The sequence below is a fragment of the Oncorhynchus tshawytscha genome, linkage group LG03 (assembly GCF_018296145.1).
Source record: "Oncorhynchus tshawytscha isolate Ot180627B linkage group LG03, Otsh_v2.0, whole genome shotgun sequence".
NCBI lineage: Eukaryota > Metazoa > Chordata > Actinopteri > Salmoniformes > Salmonidae > Oncorhynchus > Oncorhynchus tshawytscha.
This window is the reverse complement of record NC_056431.1, coordinates 60,209,046-60,222,820: the sequence shown is the minus strand read 5'-3', so window position 1 is coordinate 60,222,820 and position 13,775 is coordinate 60,209,046. Positions and strand designations below refer to the sequence as shown.

The following is a 13,775-nucleotide window of genomic DNA, read 5'->3' as shown; positions in this document are numbered from 1 at the left end:
CAATTATGTAAGCACAGCTGAAAATGATTGTTCTGATTAAAGAAGCAATAAAACTTGCCTTCTTTAGACTAGTTGAGTATCTGGAGCATCAGCATTTGTCAAGCTCAAAATGACCAGAAACAAAGAACTTTCTTCTGAAACTTGTCAGTCTAGTCTTGTTCTGAGAAATTAAAGCTATTCCATGCGAGAAATTGCCAAGAAACTGAAGATCTCGTACAACGCTGTGTAAGGTAGAGGTAAAAAACAACAACACTCCTGCTGCTGTTCCCACATCCCATTAGCCTTGCTTCATAACCACAGTACAGAGAGAGAAAAGCAGGTTGTGCCAACTATGATGTAGACTGAAACCTTTCGAATGTGCATGTTGTCTCAAACCAGGCCATCTAAGGCATTACTCATGAAAAGCCTGATGGGCCTCGTAATATTAGAATGTGCCAAACAATCTCACACCCACAGGCACACTCTTATGACTTTGTATTACAGCACTGATAAAACTAGTGAAGAGCTCAGAGTTTGTTCGGAGACACTTTCTCCAAATCCAAGAGAAGGATGCTAATCACAAAGTATATTGACTTAATTACCGCTCCCAGGGGGTGTTGATCGGGGGGCGACACGATGCCCCCCCCACCGCTTCCTGCTCCTTGCTGTGTTTGTGAGAAACTCATCAGTGAGGAATGAGGGGAATAAACACTGGTGCCTTGTTAGCCGCTAGTTTAGCCTACTGAGACAGGGGTGTTCGAAGTTAAACCCCGGATCTAGGAGATAAGGATTAGCTGAGCCCAGCAACAGAAGGAAAGCCGGTGCTCTGCGCCAGATTACAGTGGAGAGTGCCAGCCAGCCGCAGGGTGGTGTCACTTTGCAGCCCTCTCATGCATGGGCTTTCAGACTACAAATTGCATGTAGACCCACTTGTATTTAGTGGTATACTGTGCATTCGGAAAGTAATCAGACCACTTCACTTTTTCTACATTTTGTTACACTACAGCCTTATTGTCACGATCGTCGTAATGATTAGACCAAGGCGCAGTGTGTGTAGAGTTCCACATATTTTTAATAAATCGAAACTCATCAAAACAAAAACAAAAACAAACAAGCACAAACTAAACGTGAAGCTACTGGTGTGCACAAAGGCAACTAACTGTAGACAAGATCCCACGAACACAAAGGGGAAATGGCTGCGTAAATATGATCCCCAATCAGAGACAACGATAAACAGCTGTCTCTGATTGGGAACCATATCGGGCCAACATAGAAATACAAAAACCCTAGATGACCCACCCAAGTCACTATCACGCCCCAACCAACACAGAGAATAAACAGCTTACTATGGTCAGGGCGTGACAGTACCCCCCCAAAGTTGTGGACTCCGACCGCAAAACCTGACTCAATAGGGGAGGGTCCGGGTGGGCATCTATGATGGATGACGCAGGGTGTCGGGGGCGGCTCCGGTGCAGGGCGAAGTACCCACTCCCTACGCTGATCCCTCCGTTTCTGTGGAACCGGACCGTGGATTGCCGCCGGAGTCTCCTGACCGTAACTCGTTGCCAGAGGAACCGGACCATGGATCATCGCCGAATGCTCTGAACTGGGAACCACCGCTGGAGGCTCTGAACTGGGAACCACCGCTGGAGGCTCCGTACTGCAGATCGTCGCTGGAGGCTCTGTACTGGGAACCCCCGCTGGAGGCTCTGGACTGCAGCTCGTCGCTAAAGACTCTGGACTGCGGATCGTCGCTGGAGGCTCCGGACTGCGGCTCGTCGCTGGAGGCTCCGGACTGCGGATCGTCGCTGGAGGCTCCGGACTGCGGACCATCGCTGGAGGCTCCAGACTAGGGACCGTCGCTGGAGGCTCCGGACTGGGGACCGTCGCTGGAGGCTCCAAACTGTAGACCATCTCAGGAGGTTCCGGACTGTAGACCGTCTCAGGAGGTTCCGGACTGTAGACCGTCTCAGGAGGTTCCGGACTGTAGACCGTCTCAGGAGGTTCCGGACTGTGGACTAACTTCTCTAACTTCTTCTAACTTCTCGTATCATCGCCGTTCCGCTTTCGCTGCCTCTATCTCCTCCTTCGAACTGCGATACTCCCTGGCCTGCGCCCAGGGTCCTTTACCTTCCAGGATCTCCTCCCAAGTCCACTCCTCCTGTACATGCTGCTTGGTCCATTTTTGGTGGGATCTTCTGTCACGATCGTCGTAGTGATTAGACCAAGGCCCAGCGTGCGCAGAGTTCCACATATTTTTAATAAATCGAAACTCATCAAAACAAAAACAAACAAGCACAAACGAAACGTGACGCTACTGGTGTGCACAAAGGCAACTAACTGTAGACAAGATCCCACAAAGACAAAGGGGAAATGGCTGCCTTAAATATGATCCCCAATCAGAGACAACGATAAACAGCTGTCTCTGATTGGGAACCATATCAGGCCAACATAAAAATACAAAAACCCTAGTTTACCCACCGAAGTCACTGTCACGCCCCAACCAACACAGAGAATAAACAGCTTACTATGGTCAGGGCGTGACACTTATTCTGAAATGGATTAAATATTTTTCCCCCCTCATCAATCTACACATAATATCCCATAATGACAAAGCAAAAACAGGTTTTTAGACATTTTTGCAAATATATTAAAAATAAAAACTGAAATATCACATTTACATAAGTATTCAGACCCTTACTTAGTACTTGGGGAGTTTCTCCCATTCTTCTCTGCAAATCCTCTCAAGCTCTGTCAGGTTGAATGGGGAGCATTGCTGCACAGCTATTTTCAGGTCTCTCCAAAGATGTTCGATCGGGTTCACATCCGGGCTCATTTTACTGAGGAGTGGCTTCCGTCTGGCTACTCTACCATAAAGGCCTGATTGGTGGAGTGCTGCAGAGATGGTTGTCCTTCTGGAAGGTTCTCCCATCTCTACAGAGAAACTCTGGAGCTCTGTCAGAGTGACCATCGGGTTCGTGGTCACCTCCCTGACCAAGGCACTTCTCTCCTGATTGCTCAGTTTGGCCAGGCGGCTAGCTCTAGGAAGAGACTTGGTGGTTCCAAGTCCACTGTGTTCTTGGGGACCTTCAATGCTGCCTCAACACAATCCTCTAGGAGCTCTATGTACAATTGCTTCGACCTCAAGGGTTGGTTTCTAAAAACCTGTTTTCGCTTTGTCATTATAGGGTATTGTGTGTATATTCATGAGGATTAAAACAAATCTATTATAGAATAAGGCTGTGATGTAACAAAATGTGGAAATAGTCAAGGGGTCTGAATACTTTCCGAATGCAATGTACCTTGCAATTTCCAGTGTAATGGCAGTGTAATTGTAACGGTTTTCCTCCTGGGAAGGAGAGGCGGACCAAAATGCAGCGTGGTTATAGTTCATGTTTTTTAATAGAAAAACTCAACATGAACATAATACAAAACAATAAACGTGGAAAAACCGAAACAGCCCTATCTGGTGCAACAAACACAAGGACAGGAAACAACCACCCACAAAACCCAACACAAAACAGGCTACCTAAATATGGTTCCCAATCAGAGACAATGACTAACACCTGCCTCTGATTGAGAACCATATCAGGCCAAACATAGAAATAGACTAACTAGACCTATAACATAGAATGCCCACTCAGATCACACCTTGACCAAGCAAAACATAGAAACATACAAAGCAAACTATGGTCAGGGTGTGACAGTAATGTTATGTTATGATGCAATGCTCTTATGATGAGTAACAAAGCCTGACATCTAAAGACTTCTGTAAACTGTAAACTCCCCAAGTTCAGCGGGTTATCACAGTTTATGACAGTGTGATACGTTTAATAAGACTCACAAGAGACCCGAGTTGGACAACTAAAAGTGGTCTCAAAGTAACCCCAAAGTTGACTTCTTTGACCTTTGACCAGTGTTCATAGAAAGTACTCTGTGTCAAAGTGAAATAGGCCTATTTTAGCTGTTTTATGCATAATCTAGGACTAAATGCTCAACATTACACGTAGCATCAACACAGGGCACTGCATTGCTTCAGCCTTGGCTTTATGGTAAAGATTAGGCTACTGTGTGCGTGAAGACACAATTTGTCATTGTGGATTCCAGGTATACACTGTAAAGGGGCTGCCGTGAATTTGACAGTAACTTACAGGCAGTTCATTGGCAAGTTAAATTCTGTCTTTCATATTACAGTTTATTACATAAATCAAATCAAATCAAGTCAAATTTTATTTGTCACATACACATGGTTAGCAGATGTTAATGCGAGTGTAGCGAAATGCTTGTGCTTCTAGTTCCGACAGTGCAGTAATAACCAACAAGTAATCTAACTAACAATTCCAAAACTACTGTCTTATACACAGTGTAAGGGGATAAAGAATATGTACATAAGGATATATGAATGAGTGATGGTACAGAGCAGCATAGGCAAGATACAGTAGATGGTATCGAGTACAGTATATACTCGACCCCTCCTGTCTCAGCCTCCAGTATTTATGCTGCAGTAGTTTATGTGTCGGGGGGCTAGGGTCAGTTTGTTATATCTGGAGTACTTCTCCTGTCCTATTCGGTGTCCTGTGTGAATCTAAGTGTGCATTCTCTAATTCTCTCCTTCTCTCTCTCGGAGGACCTGAGCCCTAGGACCATGCCCCAGGATTACCTGACATGATGACTCCTTGCTGTCCCCAGTCCACCTGGCCGTGCTGCTGCTCCAGTTTCAACTGTTCTGCCTTCTTATTATTCAAACATGCTGATCATTTATGAACATTTGAACATCTTGGCCATGTTCTGTTATAATCTCCACCCGGCACAGCCAGAAGAGGACTGGCCACCCCACATAGCCTGGTTCCTCTCTAGGTTTCTTCCTAGGTTTTGGCCTTTCTAGGGAGTTTTTCCTAGCCACCGTGCTTCTACACCTGCATTGCTTGCTGTTTGGGGTTTTAGGCTGGGTTTCTGTACAGCACTTTGAGATATCAGCTGATGTACGAAGGGCTATATAAATACATTTGATTTGATTTGATTTATACATATGAGATGAGTATGTAAACAAAGTGGCATAGTTAAAGTGGCTAGTGATACATGTATTACATAAGGATGCAGTCGATGATATAGAGTACAGTATATACGTATGCATATGAGATGAATAATGTAGGGTAAGTAACATTATATAAGGTAGCATTGTTTAAAGTGGCTAGTGATATATTTACATCATTTCCCATCAGTTCCCATTATTAAAGTGGCTGGAGTTGAGTCAGTGTCAGTGTCAGTGTGTTGGCAGCAGCCACTCAATGTTAGTGGTGGCTGTTTAACAGTCTGATGGCCTTGAGATAGAAGCTGTTTTTCAGTCTCTCGGTCCCAGCTTTGATGCACCTGTACTGACCTCGCCTTCTGGATGATAGCGGGGTGAACAGGCAGTGGCTCGGGTGGTTGATGTCCTTGATGATCTTTATGGCCTTCCTGTAACATCGGGTGGTGTAGGTGTCCTGGAGGGCAGGTAGTTTGCCCCCGGTGATGCGTTGTGCAGACCTCACTACCCTCTGGAGAGCCTTACGGTTGAGGGCGGAGCAGTTGCCGTACCAGGCGGTGATACAGCCCGCCAGGATGCTCTCGATTGTGCATCTGTAGAAGTTTGTGAGTGCTTTTGGTGACAAGCCGAATTTCTTCAGCCTCCTGAGGTTGAAGAGGCGCTGCTGCGCCTTCTTCACGATGCTGTCTGTGTGAGTGGACCAATTCAGTTTGTCTGTGATGTGTATGCCGAGGAACTTAAAACTTGCTACCCTCTCCACTACTGTTCCATCGATGTGGATAGGGGGGTGTTCCCTCTGCTGTTTCCTGAAGTCCACAATCATCTCCTTAGTTTTGTTGACGTTGAGTGTGAGGTTATTTTCCTGACACCACACTCCGAGGGCCCTCACCTCCTCCCTGTAGGCCGTCTCGTCGTTGTTGGTAATCAAGCCTACCACTGTTGTGTCGTCCGCAAACATACATAGTATATTACAGTTACAGTACATTACCTACTGTAATATAAATATGATATCAAAGCAAGTAATGTGCAATGACACTGTACAGTACCGTACAATTGACTGTATTATACTGGAAAAAAAGTTAATTTGGCTGTAATATGAATGACTGACTGAATGAATGAATGGATGAAATTCATTGAGGGGATGCTGGGTTTGTATTTCACAAAATGTTTCTATAATTGCAAGGGATTGGTGCAAGCAGGTTGGCTGCTTGGTAGATTTGACACATTACAGCATACAGTATTAATTAATATTTGGTGTTTTATATCACTTGCACTTCTAGAAGCTGTAAACAAAGACTTTCAAACTGGCAGCGACTACATGGCAAAACAGTCCAAAAGGACATGGCATAATGCTCAACCATTTAAGTTAAAGACTTGCTTTCACTCCAATCTGTCCCCAACCTATACATTTTAAATTGAAAGGGCACTATGACCACATGCAGGTTAGTGTTTTTCATCATTAATCTTTTTCTGGAGGCAGCTCTGCAGTGGTCACTAGCTAGCACAGCCACAGAGTCATAAAATTGGATTTTAAACCTAACTCTAACGTTAACCACACTGCTAACCCTAATGCCTAACCCTAATCTTAAACTATGACCAAAACACTCATTAATTTTTACGATAATTATCGGGTGGAAAATTGCTCAGTTCTGCCTACAGGACAAGACTCATGACAATAAATATCAACCTGCTAAACATGTAGGAGTTAAATTGGTACAGCATTCCCAGTCATGAGTGCAACAAAAATAGCCTCTTACAAAGCATACCTCAAAATATGTTAATGAGACAGAAACAACAACACCATGCACCCACTAGCGGTCAAAAGTTTTTTGGGCATTCCAAACATACTGTACAATACTGTATTATGTGGGGTGGAATTACAATACCATTGGAAATACAGCAATTATTCCACCGACCACAACATTTTCCCACAATGCACCATAATTTTCAATATGATGCAGTTAATAATCTACCATGCACCCAGAGCTGATTACCACGCACCAAACCTGATTACCACACACCCAACCTGATTACCACGCACCCGACCTGATTACCACGCACCCAGAGCTGATTACCACGCACCCGACCTGATTACCATGCACCCAGAGCTGATTACCACGCACCCGACCTGATTACCACGCACCCAACCTGATTACCAAGCACCCAACCTGATTACCATGCACCCAACCTGATTACCATGTACCCAACCTGATTACCATGCACCCAGAGCTGATTACCACGCACCCAACCTGATTACCACGCACCCAGAGCTGACTACCACGCACCCAGAGCTGACTACCACGCACCCAGAGCTGATTACCACGCACCCAGAGCTGACAGCCACGCACCCAGAGCTACCACACACCCAACCTGATTACCACGCACCCAGAGCTGACTACCACGCACCCAGAGCTACCACGCACCCAGAGCTGATTACCACGCACCCAGAGCTACCACACACCCAACCTGATTACCACGCACCCAGAGCTGACTACCATGCACCCAGACCTACCACACACCCAACCTGATTACCATGCACCCAGAGCTGATTACCACACACCCAGAGCTGATTACCACTCACCCAACCTGATTTCCACACACCCAGAGCTGACTACCATGCACCCAGAGCTGATTACCACGTACCCAACCTGATTACCACGGACCCAATCTGATTACCACGTACCCAACCTTATTACCACGCAGCCAACCTGATTACCACTCACCCAACCTGATTACCATTCAACCAGAGCTGATTACCACGCACCCAACCTGATTACCACTCACCAAACCTGATTACCATTCACCCAGAGCTGATTACCACGCACCCAACCTGATTACCACGCACCCAACCCGATTACCACTCACCAAACCTGATTACCACTCACCCAGAGTTGATTACCACTCACCCAGAGTTGATTACCACGCACCCAGAGCTGATTACCATGCACCCAACCTGATTACCACGCACCCAACCTGATTACCACTCACCCAACCTGATTACCACTCACCCAACCTGATTACCACGCACCCAACCTGATTACCACGCACCCAAAGCTGACTACCATGCACCCAGAGCTGATTACCACGCACCCAACCTTATTACCACGCACCCAACCTGATTACCACTCACCCAACCTGATTACCATCCACCCAGAGCTGATTACCACGCACCCAACCTGATTACCACTCACCAAACCTGATTACCACTCACCCAGAGCTGATTACCACACACCCAACCTGATTACCACGCACCCAACCTGATTACCACGCACCCAACCTGATTACCACTCACCCAACCTGATTACCACTCACCCAACCTGATTACCACGCGCCCAACCTGATTACCACTCACCCAACCTGATTACCACTCACCCAACCTGATTACCACGCACCCAACCTGATTGCGACTCACCCAGAGCTGATTACCACGCACCAAACCTGATTACCACTCACCCAGAGCTGATTACCACGCACCCAACCTGATTACCATGCACCCAACCTGATTACCACGCACCCAACCTGATTACCACGCACCCAGAGCTGATTATGAAGGTGCTGGAGACAAAAAGCAAAGCTGGAGAAACATGAAAAAGTCTGCACACGTCCAGTCAGATGCAAATGTATTTTGGTCAGTCAACATTCATCAGAGCATGTCTTCACATACCAGTATGGTGCAGTAAAACGTTACAAATGATTTAATTTGTTGTTGTTATTGATGTTACCCAAAATGACAGTTTAAATGAGTTTTCCGTTACAGTGTATGGCTTTTGGTATTATCACAGATGTAGATTATTTTCTCCAATATTCTTTGGTTCTTCTTTGGAATGGATACCTTCCTCACCTTGATGCATTGAATATAAAGGGGGAATTGGGATCTTTAATTAAATAATGCCATTTCCCAGGACACATTTATAACAAAAACGTGGACTCACAGTGCCTTCAGAAAGTATTCACACTCCTTGACTTTTTCCAAATTTTGCTAATCTAAAAGAATAAGTCACTATGTGTGCAATAATTGGTTTTAACATGATTTTTAAATGACTACCCCATCTCTGTACCCACACAATCATCTGTAAGGTGTCACGCCTGCTCCCACTCCTGCTCCCCCTCTCTGGTGCTCGAGGGCGCCAGGTGGCCCATCATTACGCACACATGTCACCATCGTTAAGCGCATCAGTGCTTCATTGGACTCACCTGGACTCCTTCACTTATTGATTGCCTCCCCTATATCTGTCTATTGTTCAATTTCAGCCCCGTGTCAGAATTCATGTCGTTTTGCTCCCCCTGTCCTTGTTTTGTTTCATGTTGGTTATTTATTAAATATTCACTCCCTGTACTTGCTTCAAGTCTCCCAGCATCTGTCCTCACATAAGGTCCCTCAGTCAAGCAGTGAATTTCAAGCACGGATTCAACCACAAAGACAAGGGAGGTTTTCAAATGGTTCGCAAAGAAAAGCAACAATTGGTAGATGGGTGAAAATAAAAAAAAGCTGACATTGAATATCATTTTGAGCATGGTGCACTTTGTTTGGTGTATCAATACACTCAGTCACTACAAAGATAAATGCGCCCTTCCTAACTCAGTTGCCGGAGAGGAAGGAAACCGAGTTTAATAGGAGATAACTGAGGATGGTTCAACGTTGTATGTGGAACAACGTGGAAAAAGTCAAAAGAGTTGTGAATACTTTCTGAAAGCACAGTAGATGTGTCTTCTCTCAAATAATCAGAAATAAAGGGGAGAGAATTCACTGTCAACATTTCAATAATGGGGTTTAAGTGTTAGTGAGGCTTTTAAAACAATTCCATATGTCATCTTAGAACCACCCCCCCTACCCCTCCCCCATTATACTTTTAAGAATTAGAGACGCTTTCTGATCTAATATTCTCCTGGTAGGTGCAGAGGATGTATAATTCAATAATTCATACATATAGATGGCATGATTATTATTGCAGTCTTAAACTAAATGGCAACAAGCTTTGCCCTCAACTTCTGTTACGTCAGCGCCGCTCTACTCCCCTCTGTTGTTGCAAACGGGCAGAAATCGCTCGAAGCTTTTTCTATTCAGCTCCGAAATCCAGCGAGTGTCCAGCCATGCCAAAACGAATACTTCCCCTGTCAACTCTGTGAAGCGTAGTGAAGCTGGCACAGCGTTAAGCGCCCCAAGGTGAACTAAGCTTAAGGTTACAACACATTTGTTGTTTTCATATTTTTTTTAAAATATTCCTTGAATAGAGTGATTCGTTTTTGGAGCACTTGCTTTTTCTGCATTGAATTTGAGCGCAATCACAACCTTTCACCATTACTTCCCAAAGCAAAACAGACTTTTTAGCGCTTGCTTCTCGGACTCTCCAGAGGAAGCGTGTTGTTGCTGCTGTGGTTGGCATCGTCATGGTGTTAGCACTTATCATAGCGATACCGCTGCTGGTCCAAGCATCCAAGACGGACGCACACTACGAGATGATGGGCACCTGTAGGATGATATGTGATCCATACAACCCCAAACCCAGCGCCAATGCTCTGGAAGTCATGCAGGACCTGAGCGCCATCCCATCCCCGGCGTTCTCGCATGGGACTAAAGGCGATCCGGGTCGTCCGGGGAAACCAGGACCGAGAGGTCCGCCAGGCGAACCGGGTCCACCCGGTCCAAGAGGACCGCCGGGGGACAGGGGGAACTCGGGGAAACCGGGTTATCCCGGCCTTACCACGGGGGAGACGGCTAAAGGGACCGTGAGTAGCGCTAGGACCGAGAATGGCGAGGACCGAGACTCCGCAATTGGCGGCACAAAAATCGCATTTTACGTGGGTCTGAAAAACCCCCACGAGGGATACGAGGTGCTAAGGTTCGACGACGTGGTGACAAACCTGGGGAACCATTACGACCCGTCTACCGGCAAGTTCACGTGTGAAGTGTCCGGGATCTACTACTTTACATACCATGTGTTAATGCGTGGAGGCGACGGGACCAGTATGTGGGCAGATTTGTGCAAAAACGGTCAGGTAGGCTATACCTTATATTACGCAATTATATTTCCTCTTATGCAAAGTCAACATGATATGCTATACACTTCTGTAATTGAAGGAGAGCGGCCGCATTCACTGTGCATTGATCCAGATTGATATTGGAGAGTTTTTACGCGCAGAAAGCGCTTGTCTCTCTAAAACGGCATCTACTCCTTGCACTTAATCTCACTCAGTGAGTTCAGTCAGTGAATGAAAAGGCTTGGGCCACTTCATTCACCAGCAAGGACAAACGAATCGCTTGGTGGTTTTTACAAGACCATTGTCGTCTACTGTAGCGGTTAGCCCTACCAAACCGTCTGGAGCCGTTTGAGCTGTCTAGCCTATGCACATTGCCAACATAAACAAACAAGACGTCCTTTATTAGTTTGGTAGGTTCAAAGTGGAGCATCTATAATGTTTCAACATTGGGTCAAGGGTGGACACGAGTTAGTCAATAGCCTAATAATTAATGTTGCAAAGTCCTTCACTACTCTAATAATGTATCTTATCCGCAGGTCCGCGCCAGTGCAATAGCCCAAGACGCAGACCAGAACTATGACTACGCCAGCAACAGTGTAGTGCTTCATCTAGACTCCGGGGACGAGATCTACATCAAGCTGGACGGAGGCAAGGCGCATGGGGGAAACAACAACAAGTACAGCACGTTTTCCGGTTTCATTTTGTATCCGGACTAAATCTAGACATACAGGGATGTACTATAATTATTAGACTCTATCATACCTAGAGCAAGTTGCCCGTTGTCCGGGCGCCCCTGTAAGCGGTTTGTGCGTCATTTGTTTGTATATTTGTGGGGTTTGGGGAGCCAAGACATGCCATTCGCCCGTATACAGAAGACATTTCCGTGTGATGTGGTATATTTTGCTTGAAAATCTGTCTGTTTCCACTCAAGATATATAGCCTATTAAAATATATACGTATAAAAAATAAGCAACAAAGATGGAAGTAAGGAGTCAGACGTCATATTTATTGTTCCACCAAGGTCCGTATGTTACAAAAATGTTTTATGTCATATAGTAGCTTATTCCAGTACACTACGTCCATTGAATATAAGTATTTCAATAAATTATGTTTTCTATTATGTCAGTTTATTTGTGGAATTTGTTGTCATGTTTAAGATTAAATAATTTCACATTCATCCTTCAAATAGATTGTAGATTATAGATATCATTTTAACCATAAATTAACCACCCTCCCAATAGATTTAGCCTAGAATGTGTGGCCTAATACATGTTTTTAATGGAGTGTTAGCTAAGAATGCCATTGCGCTGCGTTTTTGTCTGACTCTGTCTGGAGCTGTCATCCACTCCACATTATAACTACAAATAGGCTGTCCCTAGGCGGGGGAATCTGTATTCTTGTCTCACGCCTCCAGTCTCCATCCAGGGGTGTCACTGCCGGTGTCACTGTCAGTGTTTGTGGTGGGGACGGTTGGAGATGGATGTCCTACGGGGCACAGACTAAGGCCTGCAAGGCTTAATTTACCTCGACACTGATCTATTCACGCCCAATTAATATTGGAGGGACGTGGGTCTTAGCACCTCATGTTCTACGAAGATGTCTGGGACAACAGTTTAGCAATCATACTCCACTATGGTACCCGTCCATATACTGAACAGATAGCACAACAGACCTGATGGCTTATGATAATTCGCCTGCATGCTAATCCTGTATTAAGATCTTTAAAGCATGCCCCCTCACAACCACTGGGTAAACATGTGTTATTCATCAAGCACATGTTTTTATTTTCTGCTTGCACTTGGCTTTGAATGCCGTTATTGTTTAAACAAATACATTTGAATATGTTTGAGTGTTTTTTCGAAGATTGGCATTTATTGTCATCTTGCCCTGGAGGCAGCTCTGCAGGGTGGTCGAAAAGTGGCACAGCCACAAAGTCATACAGTCTCATGTTAAATCTAACCCTAACCTTAACCCTAACCTTAATCAGACTCCTAACCCTAATGCCTGAACCTAATGCCTAACCCCAACCTTAAATTAAGACCAAAAAGCACAATTTTGTTTTCATGAATTTTTACGATAAAGCCATCTTTGACTTCGCAGCTGTACCATCTAGCAGAAATCGCTCAGTTCTTCCTCAAGGGCAAGATTCATGGCAATAACCGCCAACCTGCATGTTTTTCACGTGTCTTGGTAGAAGGCTGATTAGCTGATTAAGATCCACAGGTTAACAGTGGTTCATGTTAACATTTAGTTAATGATGCCATTCTTCTTCCTCGAAATAATGCACACGCATCTAAATAGCCTTTTATACGGATTTCCGAAGTCAAGCTGTTGGTTGCATTTGCTAAAGTTGCTGCGGTGCAGAGGGCTTTAAGCACCGTGGACAGCAACCGCCGCCAGACAAGTGGTTTCAGCACCATGGACAGCGCAGGTTGGGCAAAGACAGACCGTGAATCCCAAACCACCCTCTCGCCCCTACCAACTCGCTCGGAGGGTCCTCCTTTGTCACTGTTGCTGATGAAACTCCGAGGGTGACTTCCAGAGAGTGGCGATGGGATCAGTGAACCCATCAACTTCGGGACACACTCGCCGGGGCAGCAGGTAGCCTGGCTGGTAGGAGCGTTGGGCCAATAACCGAAAGGTTGCTGGATTGAATCTCCGAGTTGACCATGTAAAAATGTCTTGTTCTCCCCCTGAGAAAGACAGTTAACCAGCTATTCCCCGGGCGCCAGAGACGTGAATGGCGAATAAGGCAGCTCTGCGGATGACACATTTTAATTGTGCAACTGAC

The 13,775-nt window shown here is 45.5% G+C and overlaps 1 protein-coding gene across 1 annotated transcript; it reads left to right on the top strand.

Moving 5' to 3' along the window:
• Window positions 1-10,063: 10,063 nt before the first annotated feature.
• Window positions 10,064-12,104, top strand: c1ql2 (complement component 1, q subcomponent-like 2). The gene is made up of 2 exons (XM_024408592.2): window positions 10,064-11,002; window positions 11,521-12,104. The coding sequence occupies exons 1-2, from the start codon at window positions 10,394-10,396 to the stop codon at window positions 11,698-11,700; spliced, it is 789 nt and encodes a 262-aa protein (XP_024264360.1). The 5' UTR covers window positions 10,064-10,393; the 3' UTR covers window positions 11,701-12,104.
• Window positions 12,105-13,775: the final 1,671 nt, after the last annotated feature.